The 25601-nt window shown below is 38.8% G+C and overlaps 2 protein-coding genes across 7 annotated transcripts in view; one reads left to right on the top strand and one right to left on the bottom strand.

Annotated features, from left to right (window-relative positions):
- Positions 1-11721, bottom strand: part of HYCC2 (hyccin PI4KA lipid kinase complex subunit 2) — a 58855-nt gene extending 47134 nt beyond the window's left edge. For 2 of the 4 annotated variants that reach the window (XM_086750336.1, XM_086750338.1), the window contains exons 1-2: positions 11483-11554; positions 10865-10908 (exon numbers count right to left, since the gene is read on the bottom strand). The gene's annotated coding sequence lies outside the window, so the exon portion shown is untranslated. Of the gene's footprint in view, positions 1-10864; positions 10909-11482; positions 11555-11663 lie in introns of those variants that run through there. The other 2 variants (XM_086750334.1, XM_086750337.1) reach the window with 2 other exon arrangements.
- Positions 11722-11741: 20 nt separating this feature from the next.
- NDUFB3 (NADH:ubiquinone oxidoreductase subunit B3) lies at positions 11742-16381 on the top strand. 3 transcript variants are annotated; one of them, XM_086750339.1, is made up of 3 exons: positions 11742-11866; positions 13383-13518; positions 16114-16381. In XM_086750339.1, exons 2-3 carry the CDS (start codon positions 13385-13387, stop codon positions 16268-16270), a joined length of 291 nt encoding a protein of 96 aa, XP_086606465.1. In that variant the 5' UTR covers positions 11742-11866; positions 13383-13384; the 3' UTR covers positions 16271-16381. The 3 variants fall into 3 exon arrangements, with proteins under 3 accessions (XP_086606465.1, XP_086606467.1, XP_086606466.1); XM_086750341.1 differs by lacking the exon at positions 11742-11866 and adding an exon at positions 12032-12248; XM_086750340.1 differs by lacking the exon at positions 11742-11866 and adding an exon at positions 12032-12277.
- The last annotated feature ends 9220 nt before the right edge of the window (positions 16382-25601 follow it).

Below are 25601 nucleotides of genomic sequence, written 5' to 3'. Positions count from 1 at the left end.
GCAATTGTGCTGACAGGAATCAGCAGCATTTACTGAAGTTCAAGCACCAGGCACCTGAAATCATTAGATTATAAATTTTTGGTGTAAGGAGTATACTTATCTAACACCATTCACACAGCATGTTTCACAAAGCAGATACAGTCTTTCAAAGGTGACTTAGAAGGTTTAGAAATAGTGAGGTTACTGGAATGCAGACAGTAGACCTGCAGAGAGAGCACTGAGTAACTTATTGAAAAGTAAAGTTGATCACATATAAAGTAAAAACAAACAAAACAAAAAAAAACCACCACAACAACAAAAAAACCAAAAACAAACCAAAACCAACCCCCACAGACCACATGCGACTACTTCAGTACGCGAGAAAACTGTTCTAAACAAAATACAAATTCAGACCTAACACCCTGGTACTTGCAGTTACACGCAGATTTGCAAGTTAAGATGATTATGCCGTAACCATTTCTTAAAAGTGAGCAGCAGGAGTTTCATACTTGTTGGGGTGAGGTACGTGGGGGGAAATCCTCATGGTTTTTGCTTTATCTGCCAGCTATCCAACTGGCACACTGAAAAGACTTCTGTAACTATATTTTAACTATTTTGTTTCCTCATCAGTTCTGTTTCATTTAAATAATTTAAACCAATAAATAAGAGTGTAGATTCATTCTCCTGCAATAAAAAAGTAAATGCTAATAAAAAACTTTTTGTATTTCCCATAGATGCTACACATATGCATAAGCGTGCAGAATTTACTTATAACAACATTACTTATTTCAGAAAGCTATCAAGTTTGAATTCACAGAGACAAAGAGATAATCATGACAATCATTTCAAAGTCAGCGTACATTACTAAGGCAGAATGCCACGATAGTTCATACAAATAACAATAAAATAACTATTACTGGAATTTTGCATAAAGCCAGTACAAGCAGGAAAAATATTTTGTCTATCAAAATCTATCCACTGGAACATGAATTTGAAATACCTCAAAACTTGATAAAGCTGAAAACTCTTCAAATAGTGATTAAGGTTTCCTAATCAGCACAATAATGTCCATTTAAGATCCGTTTCCTCCTCTTTCTCACAGGACCAAAAATTTATTATCAAAATAAGCTACCAAATTCAGTCTCTGGTAGGTTACAGTCATGGGAGTATCATCAGTAGAGAAAAGCAGTTGACTGTCACACCCACACACATCTCCATCAGCCAAACGTGGCAAAGTTCCTACAAAACGTTTCAGTAAGATGACAAGGTGCAGTGCTGAAGAAGCTCTTTCCTAGCAGCTGGCAAAAAAAAAAAAAAAAGCACAGCACTCTCACTCCCCCACTGACCAACAGATCATTTTAAAGTTTTCTGCAGCATATATCAAATCTTAATTTATTAGATTAAATTAACATCCAGAGGCACTCTCCTCTTTATTTAAGTTCCCTTGAACTTCCTTTTGCTTTTCTTACATCAAGCCCAGTGCTCTGTCTTTAGCACATACCAATACCTGCAAGTCTGAGAAAAAGGGCACAGAGGAAGTTTAAAATAACCTTTGAACATTTGGTTAATTATACATTGTCAAATAAAGCAAAGGGGTCACACACATAACATACAAAAAACAGCCTGTGACAATGAGCACAATACTTGATTACACAATTTTGGCAGATTCAAATCCAATTAGTATTGGCCACTGACCCCTAACTCAGTCTGGAATCTATCCACGGACCTTAACCTGATTAGGACTTTCTGCACAACAAATGTGAAATTCCACAGCTGCACAATTATTTTTCTGCCTTAGCATCATGAGTTTTAGTCAACTTAAATACTGAAGCAGCTAGGGGGAAAAAAAAAAAAAAACACAAACCACACCAAGGGTAAAATTACAACCACAGTTAATGCATAAAGATTACTATGGAATTCATTACAACATCTCCAACTATTTTCCTAAAAACTTCAGAGTTTACATTTGGGCTAACTTGTCAAGTTAAGTACCGGACATAAAATGCCAACATTTTAATTTCAATGAAAAAGGGAAATCAGTGCAGTAGTTTTAATTTTGCCATGTAAACAGTAAAAATTAACTGCTAAAAAAACATAGACCTGTAGCTAACTGAAAGGATTTAGCCTATATAGAGAGGAAAAAAGCAAAGCATGCACCCTCTCAAAGTTTAGTGCAGTGATTCCTGGAACACAAGATATGTCTGCGTAACGCAGCTGCCATTTCAGCGACTTAAACACCCAGATGCCTCAAAAACATTTTTCTATGGCTGAAGTGACTGTAACAATCCAACAAAGTCTAATTGTTGGATGTACAAAGAATGACTGCATATGTATTTTCACCATTGATGCAGAAAAGGTACACATTCTTCGCTGTTTATTATTCTCACTAGGACTTCTATACATCTTAAAGGACTATAATGTACACTCCAAGTCCACTCAAGACTTGACAAGCAAAATCTCAGTGATTTTCGCAACTGGTCCTTTGGAGACTCATGGACAACAAGCTCTGCCTAAACTGTCTACTTTCCAGCAATCAGCTGGACAGACTGAAAATATTCAGGGCAAATTATTTTAAAGTTTTTATTTGCTGTCTCAAGTACTAACACCGATTACTGTGAGGAGAAAGAAAATCTTGTTCTCTCCTTCTCCCTCAAACAAATAAAATGAAAGCTAGGAAGTTCTCTTATTCCACAGATAAACAGAGGCTTCCCAAACTCACCTGGTGTTTACAGTAACCTGGGTTAAGACAAAGCTGAAGAGTCCCAGCACATTAAATAAGCCTTGGCAGGCGCACAGACCTAAGCAAACAGAAAAGGTAGTAGCCTGCTACTAGCCATCCTCTTCAACGGAGAATCATGAAATGCATTATGAGAGTCATGATTTAAAGGAAGGGTTGCTGTCACAGAACTTCTATGAAAATAAACAGCATAGAAATACACCTTACAAATGCTTAGCTTAAATTATTTCAGTATTTTAGGTATTTATTTTCTACTTTCATTCAACTTAGCCTCCAGCCCAGGATTCCCATCTCCATTTGTATTTCCATAGGTAACACTTAACCGTTTAAGAGATTTTCACAAAGCTCTTGCTACTCTGACATGGCAAGATTTGCGCTGCAATCTGCTGCAGTTCATTAACATGAATTAAGTTATTAGAATGGCTCACACGAAGTCTGACAAAAACAGCACTTCATTCTGCGACCTTCCCAATAAACTACCACAAATATTGTTGAATAACTTTCAGAAACTTAAGTATGTTACTATTTGAAACTACTACACAGTTACAACAAAGAGCGGCTATCACATATCATGGTTTGCCAGTTACATAACTAACAAATAGAATTTGATACACATAATTAACAATCTAGAAACAGCTTTGGAAGCTCAGCTATTTTGTCTAAGGCCTGTTGTATGCTAAGAACTAGAAATAAACAGCTTAAAAAAAAAATCCGTGCACATAAGGAACTAGTCATTTTTCCATTCCACGTCTAAACCCCCCCTCTCTTATCTGTGTCCATATTTAGCTCATGTCTCTATGCTGTTCCAGCTCAAATGAACTTTTTTTTTTAAAAAAAAAAAAAAAAAAAGCAATGGAAAGTTCTCCACTGTTACACACAGAGAAATATGAGCTTTTGCTAGGATAAATCCTTCACCAGCATGCCTTACATTTCTGTGTAAAAAGGCACATTATTATTACTTAACAATCTCCTCAATCACTTCTTGTGTAATTTCACTAAAGTAAATAGACTTTAACCAATCATCTGTCTATCCTACTGCTGTTACTCAAATATTAAAAGTTTGAAGAGACATTAACATTCCCTCTCGCTCTTACAGTATCACTGTCATACAAAGAAAGACTGACACTATTAAAACTAGGTTCTAACTACAAATAGAAGCATTAGTTTTGTCTACTGAATTTCAGTTTTACATATTTTAGCAAAGCAACATGGTTACAACAGAAGCCTGGAAATTCACACTCTAACCTTAATTTTGCAAAAGTAAATATAGATCTTAGGACTGACTTCAGCCATGCCAAAAGCATGAAAATTTTTCAGCTGCAAAATCTGGGCAGCAGGTATCCACACTTACAAAGAGATTTGACATCTTTTATTAAGTTACATACAGATACTAAAGACCAGTACAACAACAATTCTAAATAGGGAGCTTTTGTTAATTTTAAACCACATGTGTTTTTCTAACCATAAAGCATGAGGGACAACAGTCATATGCAGAAGCATCAAGTATTTAAAAAAAAAAAGTATACTCTTAACCTAGAGTAATAAAGAGATATCAAAACTCAAAGTTGAACATTTAGATTTTTCTTTTTTTGCCCTATTCTGATGGTATTCACTAGGATGCTTGATAAATTGCTTGTTCCACCCCCTCCATAACTAAGTTTTCATAAAAGCTTCCTACGTTCTGAAACAGGTCTCAGCTAGAAGGTTATTGATCCTCCTATGTTCAGCCACCACGATGTTGCTAGCACATTATCTAAAAGCAGATGGTGGAATTAGCAGCATAGCTTACACATGGGGCACAATGGTCATAAGATGTCAGATCTCCACAAAGTTTATGTTTAAAAAAAATTCTTTAAAAAATAATAATTTTTAGCTAATTTGTTTTCAGATGCAGAAAACATGTTTAAAATTACAGAGACAAGCTAACTTAAGCTATTTCTAAAACAAAATGTGCTACACTTATGCCCACCTGTCTCCAAAAATCCTGTGCTTAGGATATTTAGGAAAGTTGCCTGAAAAACTACTACGAGCTTTTTCAGAATTTTTTCTGTATCAGATTTTCTACCTTGTGGCCCTATTCCAAACCAGAACAGAGGTAGCCATGCAGAGGGGCTTATCTCCCGCCTCTCCTAAAGCTCAAGATATTCTCAAACCTAAAGGAGACAGAAAGGACAAAGCAGAAAATAAGATGAGGGGATAGAAAGAAGAAACAGACACCAGAACTCTCAGAAATAACCAACCTATTTGAATAAAAAGGAAATAAATGAAGCCAGGAAGTAGAAAAACACAAGCAAATTTTCCACATATTTCACCTCATTATCTTTCATGCCAATATCTTCTCAGCTGAATAGCCATGAAAAATAAGATCATTCTTTTAAACTTTCTTATTGTCTTTCCAGATAGACGTAGAATAATTCCCCCAACCCAAATATGGGTCAAGGCAGGGCAGAAGAGGAGATGAAGATCCTAAATACAATTAAATTTTAAAGTTCATAAACTACTAAACATACGGAATGAAAATTGAAGAAGAATCCCAGAAGTATGAACATTGCCCTTTATGAATCAGCAAACCAGAGTTATGCAGCCTGCACATTATCCATGCCATACATTTCACTTAAATATAAAGCAGAGGAACAGCAATGTATAACTATTTAAAGAGCATAATGCAGATACCAATACAGAAGACCTAACCAGTTCAGTTTTCCGAAGAATCACAGTAAGCAAAATAAAAACATAGTAAGATTAGCTAAATTATGGAGACTACACACAAGAACATAGACTTATTATTTCTGGACTGCAAAATTCACTGTGGGTCAAACACATGCATAACATACAATATAAAATGAGATGTCCTTAAGTATTCTGTCCCGTAGAAAAAAAGAATAATAATAATAATAAAAAGACCAGAATGCAGAAAGAGCGCATTCCTGGAAGAGTGTTTTAACAGGTCTGAACTGCTCCAACCATCTCCATTAGGTCCTGTGCTGAACAGTACTATGCAGTCATGGAATTCGGCATTTTCCAAGTATGACATTCAGTACTGAGAGAAAAACAAATAAATAAATAGTTTACCACTTTGCAATCGTTATTCACCTGCCATTTTATTTCACTACTCTAGTGCGATCTCCTTACAAATGTCTCTGGCTCTCTACTTTCCCAGAAAAGGAAGTTAGTAAATTTGAGCCACAAAATCCATATTGCTCTACAGAATCACACTAGGAGGTCAAGGCTGCAGATCTGACACAAGCAGTGGGTAGTAGGAGGAAGCTGGATTTCCTCCAGAAGAACAGAAAACAACCAAGAAAAGACTGAAAAGGTGACTTGCCAGTGATAGTTCTGTCTTTCACAAATCACTTGAATTGTGATTACTAATAAAATATCTATTGAAGGAGATAATCATAAGTGATTTTTATTCCATTAACATTATCAAATAGAATCCATCGTATGAGAAACACAGGATTTCAGAAGAAAAGGATATCTCATGGTGACAGAGTAACACTAGTTCAGCCTAGTCCTTCATCAGGGTACATGAGATCCTAATCACTCTACAGTGGCATTAAATTAAAAGATGTAGATTAGTTTAAAAGTTGCAACATGGTTTGTTAGACAGATATGTTCCATGACCACATAATTTATTATTCTTAAAACACTATAAAAGAACATAAATGTCACACAATAAACATCTGGAGCACACCATTTCTATCTTCTTTGGCTCTAAGGAAAACAGAATACAAAAAAGCCTGTGCCCGAATTCATTATATTTGACAGAAGAATGTAACACTAACATAAAAATGACTAACGGCCACAGAGAAATTTTCCTTAAAATACAAAACTTTGACTATTATTGATAACCTGGAGCACGTGTTGAAACAGTTCACAAACTGCATATTATTTTACCCAGTCCGTAACCAAGTTTTATCTGTTCTCTTCTCTGTGCTACAGCTGGCAACAGAGAATTTTGTTTTACAGTAAGGTTTTACTAGATAACTATATTTTATTTCATCAGAAGTGTCTCTTGACCTTCTTTTTCAAGTGTAGAAACTAAAGTTAGAATTCTATATGAAAAAGGAGCCAACTGAGTCACTTCCATAAATCTGACCTCTGAGTAAAGTTAAAAAAAAAGACATTTTAAATTATTTGTTTTGTTATTATAAGCATGAATTATGCAAACAAGGGTGCAGAGAGAAAAATTCAGCCCGCTTGCTATTTTACCTACAGTTAGTGATACAAGCACAAACTCAGAATACTTTCTCAGTCTCACAAAAACTTCGTACCTATCTGGACGCATACTGAAATATAAGAAATTCCACTTAAACATAAATAAAAAACTTCTCTAGCATGAGGGTGTTTAAACACTGGAACAGTTACGCAGAGAGGTTGCGGAGTCTCTGTCTTTGGAGACATTAAAAATACAACCGGACAACATCCTGAGGAACCTGCCCTAGTTGGCCCTGCTTTGAGCAAAGCAGTTGAGCTACATGATCACCAGAGGTCCCTTTCAACCTCAAGCATCCTGCAATTCCGTTTTTTAAGAATCTCCTCTTCTGCCAAAGAAGACAACAAAAGAAAGGTTCAGTAAAAAAAAAACAACAGATCATTCTGATAACACCTGACACCTGCAATTCTTCGTTAAAGTCATCATCTCTATTTTATAGTTACCTTCACAGCCGACATGATATGTCTGAACAATTTACACAACACAGAAGTTAATGTTTCCTAGAACACAACTCTGCATGAACTTTTATCTCCTACAAGTAAATAACTGCAAAGGAAACACTATGGAAAACAGCATTAAATAAGTCAAGAATTTCTTCTCATAACTATTATATTTGAAAATGAAAATAACTGACTGAAATAGCAAGTCAAACTGTACTCTCAAAGACTGTCTCTGCTCAGATCAATTTCTCCTGAAAAAACTCACAGGATGACTTCTTAAGTGACCATTCATATGGCACAGATGTCCTTCACCAGGAGTCTGCAGGGGAAGACTCCAGCTTCACTTCCTGATAATAGCTTGTATCTTAATATAAGGGAACAAGCATAAAGAAAATTAATGGAATCTAAAATTATTTTCCTGCCTATACAAGTGTTTGTATGAACATATTACCCTGATCTTTAAATATTCTAAACTCATGTCAAACTGCTTGGGAAAAAGCCAAATATTTCTGCCCCTCCTTGTACAGAAAACAAGGAGTATCACATGAAGTTCTCAGATAACAGGTTCAAAACAGAACAGAGGAATGACTTACTCACACAACCCATTAAGTATGGTGCTTATTGCACTACCAGAAAACATGGCAGATGTAAAAAGCATACACAGGTTCAAAAGTTTTAAAAAACTAATTATATCCATAGAATAAAAACCCATACAAAACATCATCCTCCACTGAAAGACTGGGAGAGCTGACCTAAGGAGTAACCCTATATGCTTGCCTAGAAAAGAGTGTAAGAATAAAGCACCTGCTGTCAAAGACTGCTTAGCTGTGAGAGACAAGCAGTACTTGTCTCTCACAAAGGAGGATTCCCAGCGCTTTAGGCTTCAAGTAAGAATGGCAGATCAGCCCAGTATGGATGTTCCTGTGAAGGATAGTCTTTGGATTGACAAAAAAAAAAAAAAGAAAAAAAAAAAAAAAAAAAGCCCAGAAAGACAGACAGACTATTGCTCCAGCATATCACTTCTCCAAAAGAGAGGTGAAACAGTGGTTTGAGATTGTGATAGTATCCATAAAATATTTAGCTCTTTAATGCTGCCTGAGAAGACAATTTGCTCCCCCACCTTTCATAGCCTTCTTTAAGAAAACATCCAAAGAAACAAAGCTGGACTAAAGAAAGATCTTTTCCATCAGTATTGTATTTAAAGCAGGATTGACCTTTTTATTCAAATCACAAAAGCCTTCCAATGACTTATAAATCACTACTAATACAAAGCCGGAGAAAATAACATGCAATGTCAGGAAAAAAAAAAAAAAGATGCAGTATTTAAGTAGTTCAAATATGTATTAAGGTATCGAGACAAAAAAAAAAACCACCAACAAACCAACCAACAAAAAAAACCCAACCAACAAAAACACACCAAACACAAAACAGTGCCACAACCCCTTTTCATAATCTCAAAACAGAAAATACTTCAAAAGTCACTCAGTCACACAGTCCTCTACTCCAGGAAACAATCATGGAGAGCACACCCCTAAACACAGTTCAGTGCTAGAAAGAATATTATATGCACATGCAGGGAAGAGCAGTATCCAATGTGTCCCACAATCTGTTAATCCAGAATGCATATCAACACACAAACTTTTGGAAACAAGAAAACCCTGCCACCTTCCCCTAAAACAGCAGCCTAAGCAGAATCACAGCAAATCATAACTAGCATGGCTGGATACATGCTAACATAACCGTATCAAAGAACACTTAATCTTTTCAATAATTATCACCACCACAAATAGTACCAAAAAAAAAAAAGCAACTGAATAAACCACAAAAAGTACTGATTATTTGCAGATGGAGTTCCAGTGACCTTCCTTCCTAAAGGACATCCAGCATTTTTTTTTTTAACAAAATGAAAATTTCTTCTCTTTATGTTAGTTCCTTGTGTATACTATTCATTTCTTCAGACTGACACTGTAATTATGGTGAAGTCTCCTTCCCAAAAATAGGTTATAGCAAGACTGTAAGCCCCCTTGAAATTATGCAGACTCACTTATTTGGTAAAGATAAAACTTCAAAAAGCTTCCTATATTCTCAAAACATCACATCCCTCATATTTGCAATCTTATTTTGAAAAGAAAGAGTATGGGTCCATGCTGAAAGAAAAGGAAATTTAGGAAGCAAAGCATTAAGCACCCTCATAGCAGAGCAAATTTATCAACTGCTAGCAGTTTTTCCTATCAAGAGTTTTTAGCTACTTGGATGGGAGGAAACAGCTACTCAAAACCTTATTAAACCTTGAAAGTAATAGTGTAATATTAACAGCGACAAATATTGACAAGTGCACTCTTCTGCTACAATTCTGTTCGACTGCCAAAAGCCACACAAAGTCAACATTCTGTGACCAGAACTGAACATCCATGTTGATGGACTCAGCAATACCAGTAAAGTATGGCTTCACATTTAAATAATCAAGCCATGCTTCCAAGCACCATGAACAAAACAAAACAAACAAAAAACCCCACCATAAATAAAACCAGGACTTCGTATTTTTCCTTCAAGAAATAAAACCAATGTGTCTGGTATCTACCACGTCTATAGGTCACTGGAAATTTTTTTTGAGGAAAATAGCAACATTCCTCAGCAACGTTGGACTTTGAACACATACTCATTAACTTTCAGACACAATAAGAAATAAGAAGTACTTCACAGGTATCTGACAGAACTTCGTTCTCCGGAAGGCAGAGATTTATCTTCCAGGTACCTCACAAATAAAGAACACTCCTGCAATTCCACCCCACATACATTGCAGAAAAACAAATTTGTCTCCTCTCACCCTGGCACTGCATCCACAGAGTGGAAGAGAATGCTCTGAACCTTGCAGACTTTATCTCACAGTGAAAAACTTTCAATGCTGAAACCAGACAGAGGCAGTCTGGATTAAACAGATGGCACTCTATTTAGAACAGTTTCATTGTTAATAACATGATAATGGCATTCCTCCTGGAACTCTTCGCATGCACTCCCAATACCCTTATAAAAAAAAAAACCCTTGAAACCCAGAAGCAGCTTTACATCAGGATATTAAAAAGAAAGGCACTACAGTCTGTCCTAAAATTCTGATGGCATCATGCTATAAACCAGTGCTTATTCTCGTTCTTATACGAGCATCAGAAATTAATATAACAGAGTTTGTACTCTGCTATAAAAACCAGCATTACTGTATCGTCTACAATTGAGGAATGATTTACGTCTTTATAAGTCACTGACTAAGTAGTTAACTTTTACCATATTTTTTCTTTAATATAGTGGACTATATACTCAACCTTGAGGAACATAAAAAATAATTTAATTATCCAGATACTAACACAGTCGACACTTCATAATTACATAGCCACAGCAGGCAAAACGCCGAGCTCCCCAGAGGCAGGTACTCAATGGAACCAAGCAACCATCTCACTCAAGAGGCAGCTGTCAAGAGAATTCCTAACTTTCACTTACCTTTCAGTGCAGTTCCAGGGTTTCAGGATGTCTCCTCGCTTCTCCTACGGAAACAAACAGCGATGCCCTTTTAAGATATATCCACTGAAAACCAAAAGCCTCCTCCTGGTGCCAACCGGGCCTGCGAGCACCTCCGCCTTCCCCCACTTCTTCCCCCGCCGAGGGGAACCCCGAGGGCAGGCAGCGAAAGGGCACTGCCCCGGGCCCCGCAGCCGCTCCGCCGCCGCTCTCGGCCGTCAGGCCCGGGGTGCGCGGGCCCGGGGCTTACATAACGGCTGGATGCGGGGATGTCCCCCCACGCCCGCCTCTCTGCGGTGCCTGGGCAGCCGCCGCCTGCGGGGATGCGGGGGAGGGGGGGAAGGAGAGGCCGAGCGCGGCGCCCCGCAGCTCGGCCAGTGGCGATGGCGGGAGGGGAACGACGGCTCGCGCCCCCGCACGCGCAGACCCTGCGGGCTGCCGTCCCTGCTCGCGCACCCAGCAACGGCCAACCAGCGACGGGGGCGGGGGGGGCGGGAGGTCCTTGCTGCCGCCCTGGTGCCAGACCAGGCCCCGCCTGCGACCGCCACCGCGACCACCCAAGAGCTCCGCTACCGACTACCGTTGCCGCCGCCCCCTCACCCTCTTCTCCGCTGCCGCCACTGCCAACCCCGCAGCTCAACAACGCACCCGCCCATTGGGCCGCTCTTGCCCCCAACAAGCCCCGCACTCATTGGCCGCTTTCTCCGCCGTGTCTGCTTCCTCCTCCCCCCGCTAGATCCTTCGGCAGAGTCAGCGGTGCCGCTCCGTCTAAGGGGCCTACCTCGTTAAGCCGCGACAGAAGCACTGCAAGCAGTAGAGGGACGGGCAGCGGCCTTGGCGCCTTCGCCAAGACAGTGGGAGGAACAGGAACGGAAGATTCCGGAACCCTCGTGGCTGGCCCCGCTTCCTGCAGCGGCCGGTCCTTCGCCGACTTCCGCTTCCGGGTGGTGGCTGTGTCCTGAAGGAGGGTCACGCAGCGGGCAGGTACCCAGGGTCCGTTGGCGGGAGGCGGGCCAGGCGCTCTCTAGGAGCTGCCTGCGCCGCTGCCCACCCCGGGAGTGCCTGTGTGGGCTGGGGAGGGGGTGACGGAGGGGTCGACGGAGGGATCTGCTGCTCCGGGTCCTGCTGCTCCGGGTCCTGCTCCCGGGCCGGAGCGGCCTGGCGTAGCCGCCGTCGCCCTTGCCCGGTGCCGTTAGAGGGACAGCCGCCCCTCCGGGGCTGGCTGGCCTCGGCGCTGTGCGGGCCCTCCTTCCCCCGTCTCGGGCCGCTCTTTCGGCTCTGCTTTTGCCGGCTTTATTGTCGGTGAGTGCCCGGCTGGTGCTGCAGTGCAGCCCGCTGGCCGCGGCCTGTGGGCGCTAGCGTGCAGGTACGCGTAAACTGCTCTTTTGAGGAAAGGTAAATATTGGTCGGAGAGAGGTCTTGGGTTTTTATGGCAAGGGTGTAGACTGGGTGGGGTTTAATTTTTGGGGAGCTTTTGGGCTAATGACAGCATTAGAGCTCTTCTTCAGGTTTCTTTCTGCAAGGGAATCCTCTGCTTGCCTTCACAGCTTGGGGTCTTCAAGAGTTGCAGGCTTTGAAGCTGTGTTCTTCACACCATTGTGTTCTAGTCAAGTCTCCCAAAAATTAAGGGCGTTAAAACTGTTCTTCACTACCAGATAGGCATCAAAGTGGGAAATCCTGGCTCAAAGAAGTCTCAGGTGCTTTGTGAAAACAGAGACTTCAAAGCCATCGTTATTTTATTCTAGTCCTTCATGAGCTTACTGAAAATGTTCACCTTCCCGTCTGTCTTGATCACTGTTTTTAATGAGAACCTTAATATTGTCATAGTTCTCTGACAGATTTATCTGAATAAAGCACATATTTTCCAGCCTTGTGAACTGAGTAGTAAAGTGCATCTCCTTGTCTATTCATCTGTCCTGTACCTGTTTTATCACCACTTATGTTTGACTGAATTGGAGGCAACATAAAAGGAGCTTAAGAGCCAAGTCCCTGTTTTTCTCATGTTTTTCTTCAGACCTTAGTGATCAAAGCTCTGCCGTACCTAAATTAGAAATTTCCAAACTGAACTCTGAGCTTTTTTATGTACTCTGGAAAGCGTGCAAGTTAGGGGGCCCTGGTGTTACTAAAGTGCATTTATAGACATTGGAAACAGGTGTTGTTTTTTTTTCCTGAAACTATTTTCTGGCACAGAAAATTTACATAGCTGCTTCAAGAATGTAATGGTGGTGGTGATTTACAACACAGTAACACTTAAGTCTGCAGAGCTTGCCTTATTGTGCTTAGTCACCAACTTCTGAAGTGCAGCATAAAGCCCCTTAGCTCTTTGTTCTACAGTGTACTGCGTACAATGCTGAAGATGCTTCATATGCAGCATTACATGCCGTGGAACACTTCTTGTAACCTCCCTATTCTTCCTGTACAGGGTATTGTTCTTTGCAACTGTGTGAAAATAAGCTGATACTCTCTGAGAAAAAAAAAAACCTCTCATCTTTTCTTGTAGGTATGGGGCATGGAAATGAACACGGCCATGGCAAAATGGAACTCCCTGACTACAGGCAATGGAAGGTAGAGGGTACTCCACTAGAGAAGGTCCAGGAAAAGCTAGCCAAACGGGGTCTTAGGGATCCGTGGGCTCGGTAAGTGCAAGAGCCTCAAAAATAATCATGATATGTCGTCTTGTGGCATCTAGTGGACCTTGTCATTGCAGATTATTCTTTAGTAAAAATAGTGAAAATGCATCTAGAATTTTTTAGTCAGAATTTCGGTTAAGTCTTTATTTACTTTTTTGCATGGAGGTTGCACCTTGCATCACCTTGACCAGGCTCCATATTTTACAAGGCACCCTTGCACTTTGTGATGTTTCATGATGATACAGACCAGGCACAATGACCAATACCTCATCCACCAAAACACTTACGTAATATTAGGTCTTGCACACGTGAGTAAGGTTATCGCTTTTCAGTAAAGAGATTATGTGCTCAGATCTTGCTGAAGTTGATGGAACTTACTTGACATTCTGAGTAGGAATAGCATTCCTCATACACAACTGAAAGCCTTTATTTGAAGAGAAGAAATATACTAGTATACAATGTGGAATTTGATTCAAATATGCCTTTCATTTTGCTAAGCAGTGGGTGACATAACGGAAGATCGAGTTTTTATGTCTTAAGTTGTACCACTCTACAATGAATACCTCCTCTTTTTTTTGCTAGAGCAATTCCAGATAATTTAGGCAGCTGTTAAAACAGGGTTTAACATATTTCTCCCAGATCGTGAATTATGTAATACTTTGCTCAAGTACTCTTTAATCTTGGGGAATAAAAATGCTAAATGTCTTGTGCTGTGTAGTCCGGTTCTTCTGTAAGGGAAAACCTGCATGAGCAAAGTATTCCAGGAGCCTTCCATAGAAAAGGCTTTACTTCAAATCACTACAACAAAAATGGAAGAACAAACAGGTAATTTGCTAAAAAGCTGTTACATGCTATAACCTCTGGAGGCATTTGGGATTTACAGGACTTTTTTCCTTCCTTTGAAACAGTTTAATGCTATGAACATAGAGGAAAGTGTAGTTTTGATGATGATAAGAATCATTTGAGATGAGTCCCTCGGATTATTGGTTACCAATGAACTCTGCAGGCCTGTGTCACATTTATATTGCTTCTTTCTGTGGAGTACAAGCAGTGATAGCTTTTTTTTTTTCCTTTGCTTCAGACAAAGTTGTTTTCAGCAAGCAAAAAGCTTATACCCATTTTAAAAATGGACACAGTTTAATATAATAAATTTAGTGTAAATTAACCTGACTTTTAATGCATACGCTTCCAAGTACACTGTTCAGGAAGTGCTGCAAGACAGCAAACTGTAAAAGAGCTTCTGTAGTATTTGTTGCCCCTCCTAGATTTAAAAAAAAAAAAAAAGTTTATCTGGTAAAAGGAGATTGAGCCAGTTATGTGAGGAGTTGAAATAAGGAACAATGTCAAACTTAAAGCATGAGGTGATTCCTCCTGAACTTTTCAAATTTTATGTAAGGTAATATTTCAGTTCCATAGGACAAATCAAGTATCATGCCAATCTTCCTTAACAAAGGGTAAGTTAAAGTATCAAGGTATTTGCTTCAGTAGTCTGGGAGAAGATTGAGTTATTAATATCTTGCACTAGAAGTCTTCAACAAGTAACCCTCTCTAATGCTTTCCTCTTTGATATATTAAGTTCCTTTTAACAGGGGATCAACTTTCCACCTCTGTAGCAAATGCACATTAATGTATATATTCAATACAGAATAAGCAGAATGAAAGATGTCATATTTGGAAATTTAAGTCTTTATCCATAGTATTCTATATTAGCACCCGGAAGATTATCTTCCATGCCAATATGCCTTCACCCCACATCACAGAAACCATCTGCACAAAGGGATTATCTATTAACATAAGTGCTTGATGCCCTTGTTTAAAAAACCTGTACCTTCTCCTGAAAGGGTGGTTCTCATTTTTTTGCTTGTTTCTGTGCAAACATTTTTTTTCCTTTTCTTAAGGACTTTGAGTCCTTAGAGAAGGACTGTTTGTCTCTTCCATAGATTACACTGGTTGTGCTACACATAAATACTTGTGGTCAGTTTTAGCAGTGACTAACGTTTCAATAACAATGTAGGCTGAAAACAGTAAGGCAAGACAAAGTGAGGTTTACAAATAGTCTGCAGCTTTTTAGCTAAATGCAATCTTTTCAGTTTTTTGGTTTGTTTTTTTTTTTTTTGTTACATCAGTTTTAGTAGGCATTTCTGACCCTAATATAGTTAAACATCATATTGTAAACAGGAAGTGCCTCCATGCTAGTATGAGTTTTCTATGGCTGGAAGAACTTTCCCTTTTAAGATTTAATTATACTAGCTACTGTGTAGCACAGTGACTAGCCTTTGTAGTTACTCCATCCTCTGCATGTGCTAGTGGGTTCTGACTTTGTTCCAGACAGAATAAAACCAGAAGACAATGATTACATGTTTGGGCAGGTGTTACTTGTAGCTCAAATTATATGCATAAAGGGTTAGAGTTAATATAATTTCATTTAATTTAATTGTGGCAACTCCTGTTACTTAAATGACAGAAATGTTTCAGTCTTAATATCTGTCTAGTTGAAACACCTTCATCTTTTTTCCAAACAAAGATAGATATTCCTGTTTATGTTTATCACAGTGGCTCCACTGATCTTGTTTTATTCTTCTGGTTTCATTTTTCTTCTAGTAATGAAGCCTGGAGATATATGGGTGGCTTTGCAAAACCTGTCACCTTAACAGAAGTCTTTACTAGGGGACTCAAGTGGGGATTTGCAGCTTTCGTCGTAGCTCTTGGCATTGAATATACACTGTTTCCTCCAAAGAAGAATGGAGGCCATCACTGAAGATCAGATATGACAACTAAGCACCTGCTCATTACTAAGCTGAAACGTACATAAGGCTGCTGCTCACTCTGTACTTGTAACATGGATATTAAAGTCTATCACAGGCAAAAATATGTTTCTTTGATTTTATTATACTGTATGGAAGGATCAAAAGACAGCCAGAGCGATTTACCCGACTTCAGTCGGGACGGGGGGGGAAGCAAGGCATAAATATGCTCTTAGGTTTGCTGTACCGTCCTTTAAAGAACAGGGGAAATGATCAGCCCAGCTCTTTCAAGCCCTGCCAACATTCTGTTAAATGAAATCAAGAAACTGTTGCTTTTAAGACAAAAATTGTATTGTATTGTTTACAGGTTTAAAAACAATTCTTTGCCAGTAAGTGGTAATGAATGACTTGTCATTTCTTAAAAGTATAATTTGTTACTATTGACTCTTATGTCTCTAAATAAAAAGAACTATTACCTTAAAGCTTTAAAAAGTACCCAAAACTGCTTCAAAGTATATGAAAATACCAACGCTTATACTTAATCCTATTCAAGAGTTAGCTAATTTGGCAGACACTATGCACCAAAATAATCTGCTGTGTAATATCCAGAAATTAAAAGTTACATCGCTGCTACATTTACTAAGCAAAGTAGAATGTTTCAGTCAGCAATAACTGTACCTTATCTTAATATGACTTTCAACGTACTTGAGTGTAATGTGAAAAAAGAGAACAATTGCTTTTTTTCCTTTATCCTGTTGTATTAAGTTGTAAATTATTAGTAGTACAGATTTACATATATACCTAGTCTCTTCTAAAAATCTGTTTATATTTCCTAATTTTTTTTCCCTTAAATTATTTAACAGCTTCTGGAGTGCTTTAAGAATGCCTGGAGTGAGGACTATAGCAAAGGGCCTGTTGGTAGCGTGTGTCCTCTACAGTGATAGGAATTGTAACTGGCTGAATATCCTATTGTAAATGTTGTTATGCCATTAGTAATATAAGCAGAGGAGGGTATACTATCTCATTTTTCAACCCCAATGACAGGATATGTGTCACTAAACAGAAAAGCAAAATTAGACAAACAAGTTAGAAACTTTAAATGCCATTAGACAATTACATAGTGTACTTCCATGGTGAAGAAACTAAAGTTTAAGTAATCATGTCACAAACTGCAGGTTTACAAAAAAACTCGTAAGGTCCTACCAAAACATGGCTAAAATGTATCTTATATATATACATTCACACACAACCTTTCTGTGAGTATAACAGAGCTTTATTTTTAGAGCCACTAAACATCTGTTACTGTACTGTTCAGTGCAGTTTGTCATCTCTGTAGAACATTGCTCAAGGCACTGTTCATAGGGGAAATGTTTGTTTTACTAAACTTTTCTTGCTTAATTCTTTCTGAAGCATCCCTATGCAGTTGCATCATTCCCTGAAAAACAAACCAAGAACCCACTGTATAAGGTCTATTGCACATATATATATATATACACACACACTTCCATGTTGTCCTATAGAGTTTCCCACCCAGAATACACATTTTCAAAGGCTGTTATTCACTGTTTGTTTTCTATCTGGGTCCAAGACTAAACTTCTTAAGATGACTGAGTTTTAGATGGTTGTTCAGGAAAGAAAAAAAAAAACAAACCACACAGCTAGCATTACATGGAATATTGGTGAATCTTGCACCTAACATAACATGCTGCTCACTTCCAACTGCTCTCTCTAATTTCAATTTGGTGTACAGTACTAGTGTGCTTCCCCCCACTCCAAATCTGTTCCAGAAGCATCAGCCTTAAAAAAAACTTTAAGCAGTAGTTCCTGTCCCATTTACTTTCCTGTTGGGTAAGTTTGTTTTTATGTTCTTCTGTATGTATGCTTTTCAGTTGTTTTTGGGGTATTTTTTTTTTGTTTTTTTTTGGTTTTTTTGCTTGTTATGCATGAAGTGCTTCAGTCTGAGGTAAAGCTGCTGCAAGTTCCTGTAGAATTAGTCTTTTAAAATGTTATAAGCCTGCCACTTCACTTATATAGCAAACAGTCCTGTTAAAAATCAAGAGCTTTATTTACACTAGCCGAAGAGAGATTCATACATTAGTTTATTTTCAAGCACTAGCAGATGAACACAGATTTAAAAGTTAGTATAATCATATTTTCAGCATACATAACCTTTATCTGTTGCTTAGTTTATTTAGACCAAAAGAAGTAAAATGCACACAAATGTAGTCTGGCTGTTATACAAACTACTGCATTCCTTTATAATTTTTTGAAACAGATCATTTTGTTTATCAAGACTTTATTGTATATGACGTTAAGACAAACTACAATCTTATGTCTTCTAGTATCAGCCACATTTTCTAGAAAACTTATATGCAAGCAAGTAATCTCAATTTAATTTGATTTCCACAGATGCTCTAAAGATTTAAAAATTAAATTAATGCATGAGTGCTGTCTTGTACAGTGAAAATAGTAAGGATCAGCCTTACCAACATTCTACATAAGTAAATATATTGGGCATATTCACTGTTAAACTAGACCAGTTTAGGTAAAATTCATTAATTTATGAATTAAGGTGGTATCATTCAATGGTTTAATAGCCAGATGGCAGACACTGCCCTAAACAACTGCCTTATTTATGATGAACATATTTTGCCAATATTGTGAAATAGAAAAATGTCTCATTATTATACATATGCATACATTATTCATATGTATTGTAATACTAATCCTGCCTGGGGATGGAGTATTTCTTATGTATTAAAATAATAGTACCAAATCTGTCTTCATTGTAACCATAGCAATGGCTGTCCTTACATTAAACCAGCCTTCCTACCAGCACAGATACTTTACAGAACAGGGTCACAAACAGCAGTGGCACCTGCAGGTGAGGAACATAAATTATTGTAATACCAGAGTCAGGAAGCTCTTTCTGTATCTTGAATTCTGAAAAATAGAACTGATGATGCTCCATTTTCTGAAATGCAGGTGGAAATCCCATCTCCATCAGTAGCGGAAGAGCTACTTCTGCTCACCTGGAAACATACTTGTGATTTATCTATTGTTTTTTGATAATGCTACCTATAATAATAACATAATTTAGCATAATCTTCCAAATTTGTATGTTACAGTGAAGTTAAAGCAGCTAAATTATTCCAATACAATAGTGACTACATTGTAATATAAATTGGATGTCTCTGAAATTCCTGTTTCAGAGCACAAGAGAGTAAGTGTTCCCATGATGTAAGGCAGTTGCAGTTTAAATAGCAGACTCTAACTGTGTTTTTGTTGTTAACCTGCCTTGAAATCTCTCCTGAAAACTTTCCTACAAAGATCTTTGTTGAGTTCTCAAACTACAAGCTTGTATCCTGCAATTAGATCTTTGCCAGATCAGTATTAGATAAGACTTTTTAAATCAATGCCGATGTATTTTCTACATGCACCTAATTGAAGTTAGGAGTGTTTACTTCCAGGGGTTTCACAAGGCACCTACTCAGGACCCATGCTTGTTTTCTAGTTAAGTTTACTGATTTTGTCATGAGTACCCAACATTCAGGGATTCATCTAAACTGTGCTACATGTATGACAGGGAACTGATTTTACAGGTGCTCTATATGTTCTCTATCCTCAGTTGGAGGTCAAATAGAAATCTGAAGGTCAGCTAATCCTTTTACCGTTGTTCCAATGGAGAAGAAAAACCCTTAAAAAATATCTTCCCTTAGTGACTCAGCCTTTTTTTAAATAATAATAAAAGCAACATCCACATGTAACGCATGAAACTGATGACACCATTTATATATACAGATACATTCACCTTGATCATACCAAGTTTGATTTTGAAATATGTTGCATTAAAAGACAAGTTCACAGTACTTTAGGAGGCATAAATTCTTTAATTGTTTGTTTTACATAACTAAGAGGAACTACAAAATTAATCAAACCTGTTATGAAAGCCTATTAAGAGAAATATGTCCAAGCCAGATGTTTATATCCAAAGCTCTCTAAATTGAAATATATAGGACCACCTCTTCTCAATCACATCCAATCTTACTGGTATGGTCTATGGTCTACATTTATACTGATTCACAGTTCCAGTTTACACTAGAACCTATCAACGAAGACAATGTAGTATAAAAACTTGCACTGAACTCATAAATGCTGCCTATAAAAATGTGAAAACTGTTTCATAAGCATATAAAAATTAGGTAAATTAAGGAAAAAGTGGAGTAAGTAAACATAAGCGTGTATTGGTCACTTAAGTAATGCTATGTTCAATTGGTAAATCATTCATTCAACCTTTTTTTTTAAAAATAACAATAATTCTTTCATAAGCCTGCAGACATACCATCTCCTTAAACCTCTTCTATTAGCCTGTTCAAGTCTTTTAAGTGTTTGTATGGAACAGATCCAAGGAGAAAGTGTGCATATTGATTCACAGCAGGTAGCTGGTTTCCTTCTGAATCAGCACTGATGCAATGCTATGTCTTAGTAGCAGGGATACTGGTATACCCTTGAATGATTGATACTAAAATGAGAAATTGATCATACAATTTCAGTAAGAATTCAGATATCTTTACAGAACACAGAGCAGTCACTTGGTACCTGACCAAATTTCAGTGTGGGTTATTACTTTCTGCCTCCATTTTCCCTGCGGTTCCAAAGACAGCGTGACTCTGCACAACAGCATACTATCCCAGAGTACTGTCCTTCCACTGCTGTATTTTTAGCAGCACAAAAATGACTCACTGTTTTGTAAATGCTTTGAAATCCATTGAGCTGGGAGTTACATATGATGTGTCTAATGTCATCACATGTGGACGTGACTTTTGTCTAGTTCAGCTGATAAAATACTCCAGAATTTTCTATTTTAGGTCCTTAAGAGAGCAGCCCCAGCTACAATACTAGCATCTCAGAGTAAGCTGCTTCATGGAAGTTGCTGGTTTATACCAAGGAAATCATAACACCCAATTTACAGGGACAAGGCATTACTTTAAAATTACTGAAGACTGTAGATAATGGGAAGCATACAACTTTCACACACCTGTACAATATTATCCTCACTACCAATGAACTCAAAGCAATAAAGCAAGACATGAACCAAGTAAGGCCTTGCTTCTGTATCAACTCCCGCCAAAACACATATCCACACTTACCCCAAGTCTGTAATTGCTCACTGAGAAACCGTCTGTTACCACTGAGTAGCTACTGGGGCCAATACACAGCAGTTTTGCCTGTTCTCATAGCAGCAGCAGTATAAAAAGCAGAGTCGCATAAACGTCTACACACATATTGAACTCGAGCACATCCTACTGCCAACCCCCTCTCTTCACAGCGCTGCGAACACCCCCAACTAATCGGAAGCCATTTTGTGTGTAACCGATACCCAAAGGCGGCAGAGAGGCTGCACACCACAGTAAAGATCTCTTCCGCCGCCATCTTGTGGGACCTGGGCGGGTTTGTTTGCGCAGCTCCCAGCTTCGTCTCCTGAGGTAGACTATAAAGCAAAACGAAAAGCATAGTTCTTCCCTCATCTCACCCCAAAATACCTAACGGCCAGACTCACGATAAAATCGTAAGGGTTAGCGAACGCAGTTCGGGCGATGTGTAATGATGGTAAAGCAGCTAAAGCCAGCCCACCCCCTCAGTGAGGGGAGACCACTATCTTGAACAGCGTTGCGATCTACCCGCAGAGACGGCTCATATCTCTCCCACAGCCACCCCAAATACGACCTACACACACTCTGCCTATCTTACCGCTGTGAAAGAGAAGAAGAAGCGATAGCTGAAACCACGCCCGGTTGCTGGGGAGCCTGTAGTTAGGCCAGTACCGCCCCCTCCTCCTCCCTCCCTCCCTCCAATGCCGGCCCTGGCCCTGCTGCTGTAGAGATCTGCCCGGCGCATTTGGGTGCGTTATACGTTTCCCTCTTTCTTTCCCTCACACTCTCTTCCCATCCTGCGTCTTCAGTACAGGTGCCCTAACACACCCTGCTCCGGGATCGAGTCCTCCTCTCTGTCTAGACCCCGTTCTCACCGGGGTGGGGCGGGCTGAGCCGGGTGCGCCTGCGGCCTGAGCCCGACCTTGCTGGTCAGGAGAAACGAAACCAGACGCTACCCCGCCGCCTGAAACTTTTTTATCTTGCAGAGCGGAGTTTCCTCTCGCTTTATTTTCCATATGTGATTTTTAAATGACGTAGTTAAAAAGTTGCGTGGAAATCTGCATGAGCCACCTACGGTAAAAACAGATTTCGTTTGGGTTTTTTTTTTTTTAATTAGGAGGACTGGGGTTTTAAACTAGTGCATCTCTAAATGCAAATTAATGTGGCCACTACTGATTTACACCGATAACAAATTATTTAAGCCTAATACAGTAATGAGAAATATGAAAGTTACTGCGGAATTTCCCTGTTTTCCCTAACTATCTCGTACCGAATCCTATTTCTTTTATAGGAGAATGTTAAAAGTTGGGGAGCAGGCTCCAAACAATTAAACACTTTGAAAAATGCCAGATGATAGACTCAGAATGCAGTTACCTTTGTGTGGTTTCACCACCTCTACCTCTTCAAACAAAGCAGAGCGGAGGAAGCACAAAACGCAGCTGGTGCCTCCTGCGGCAAAGTAACCTCCTACTCTTTCCCTCTAGTGTAGGGCCTTCCGCATGAGCTCATCTTGGGAAACAATCATTTTCCAAATCAGAACTACACCCACTGATGTTATATCCTGTTTTTGCTGCTGCAGAGGTGGTTGCGAAGCGTTCAAGAAACAAACGCTGTCAGAATTTACAGACTCAAATTGTAGACTGTGTTTAGAGTGTGAAATGTTTCCATGCTTCTTTTTAAAGACCTTCCCTCTTAATATGAGGCCAAATGTGTTGACTTATCATCATTAATAAGGGACACTTCTCTTTGCCTTGATAATCACCTTGGTATTTTTATATAGTGCAGCATTTGTGTTGCAATCATGGGAACAAGGGTTTCATGCATGGTATTAAACAGCAAAGAGTAAAATTGCTTGAGCTTTGTACAGGCATGCCAGCCTCCACTTGTTAATGTTACCAGAGAGTTACTGGAGCCTTGTGTGTCTTTGTGTGTGAAGTTCTAGTATGTTGTTATTTCCTGCTCCTTGGGGTGGAGGGGAGAAAAAAAATCTGTCCCTGGTTTTGGTTGTATTCTGTATGGACTGGGAGCAGTGTGAAATAGTTAAAAAATAGGAGTATAAATAACTTTATTAGCTTCATAGAAGCTAATGAACATATAGATGTTTTTCTGCCTGTTTTAATGTGGAATGGAAATGATTTATGGTCTGAGGAGTAAGTATGCTTGATAATATTCTCAGGTATTTACCTTAAATTTTTTTTCTTATGAAGCTTGTTTACATGTAATACCTAGGGTCAAAAGTCAGTGCAGACTTAGACAAATATCTAGTCGAAGGTGTCCCTGCTCCTTGCAGGGGGGTTGGGCTAGATGACCTTTGAAGGTCCCTTCCAACCCTAACCATTCTATGTTTCTATGATTCTTTGAAATATGCCCATGACAAAGGTTGTTTCCTGTGCAGTATGTGAGAAATTAATCAGCTTTAAAATCTTACACTTTGTTTGGGAAAGTCTGAAAGTTAACTAAACCCAGAAACTTATATTTAAGTGCACCTTGGTACTTTCTCTTTGAGATATCTTTTCTCTCTGACCTCTTTTGGGGGCAGAAGGACAGATGTGTCACCCTAGAATGAGTGATTTTCTTTCCAGAGACCTTAAGACTGTTTCCCATAAGAGCCCTTCCTCTGTGAAAATTTGGGGTGATAGTGAACTAAAATAGCCAGACTTACAGAAAATTCTCCCCTCACCAGTCATTTTCTCTCAGCATGTCAGGGGTTTTCCTGGTTCTGTGAATACAGGAGGAAAAGAGATAGTTTTGTTGTTCCATGTGTAGGCCTGCCCCCCAGTGAGTACTTTGCCCCAAATGTTACTGACCTGATCTTGCAGTATCCTTTTGTCTGTCAGTCGTGGTGGTTGAGTTAGACTTCAGCTATTTGGAATGATTCTAAATTTCTTTTAAATCAGGAATGTAAATGAAAATGTATAGTACTTCAGTTTTCTTTTTTCATCCATATTCCTGCTCCATAAGCTTTGCATTGAAATCTTTACTCAATACATGAAACATTGGAGCAAAGAAGAAAATCTTGAGTATTTTCTTGCAGCAATATTGGCAAATTACTCATGGATGAACACACAAACTTCTGAGGCAGCTTTATCTCTAATGACTATGAACTTTTTTCTTTCCTCTTGAGAAGATAAGCTGTTTTTCCTCTTTGTAAAGAATTTACATTCAGTAGCTTTTCTAATTGCAGGGCTACGGTAATTTAAATTGACAGGCAGGCTGCTGGGTTTTACATTGTTATTGCTTTTCTCTTTAACTGTTGCAGCTGTGACAACTGTATCTGTGACATTTGCAAAAGTCATCATATGAGATGGAAGGGTGAAGCACGATGCTCTTCACTTCTCATGGTGAAGTGGATCTGGCTTAGATGAATGCAGATGGAATGTATTGGCTTGCCCCAGTAGTGAGGTATTCCTGCTATCAAAATATGGTTACATGGTGTTTGGATGCAAAGTTATAAACTGTTTTAATTTATACTAAACACTTACTTCACGTTGCTCTTACTCATTCCCCACGTAGAATACTGGGGGAATAAATGTTACTGACAAATCAGTGTATGTGCACAGTTGTTTTTCCTTTTATTTGGAGCATCGTTCCTGGTTCACTGGACCAGTGGAATCATACAGAATAATTCATGATCCTAGATAATTATTTCTTGTTTATCCCCCCACTAAAATTAGGGAGTGGCCCCCAGCAATAGGTTGTTACATTGTTATGTTGATATTTGTCTAACAGAAAATGAGCTGATGTAATCAACTTTGTCTATGGGCCATCATTGGAAAATATTGGATGGAAACCAATGTGTGGTGGAACCAGTGTTCTTGTGGACAGACTTACGTACAGGTTAGAAAGTTTTGCACTGGAATTATTGATCAGCATTTTTTTATAATGAACATGCAATTTATCTTATATAAAGGAAGTTCACAAAAATAAATACTTACTATGTGTTTTTTAAAGGTAGATTATTTTTAAGATAACATATAGATAGTAATTTTGCATGTCTGAAATTTTAACTCCGTAGGAAATTCTTCCCTACCACACACATGCAGACCTCTTTTGTTTTTAACTAATTTTAAAAGATCAGGTAAAAAATCAACTAGAGTAGGGTGGGTTTTTTTTTTTTAAAAAAGGTTATCTGAGAGTTCTGAAAATGGCCAAATGTTGGTAAATTCCTGTCTCCGTTTAGAGTGAGTCACAA

Source organism: Chlamydotis macqueenii, chromosome 6 (genome assembly GCF_036417535.1).
Source record: "Chlamydotis macqueenii isolate bChlMac1 chromosome 6, bChlMac1.mat, whole genome shotgun sequence".
In the NCBI taxonomy this organism is placed as follows: domain Eukaryota; kingdom Metazoa; phylum Chordata; class Aves; order Otidiformes; family Otididae; genus Chlamydotis; species Chlamydotis macqueenii.
The sequence above is the reverse complement of the archived record's forward strand: the minus strand, read 5'-3'. Positions and strand labels throughout refer to the sequence as shown.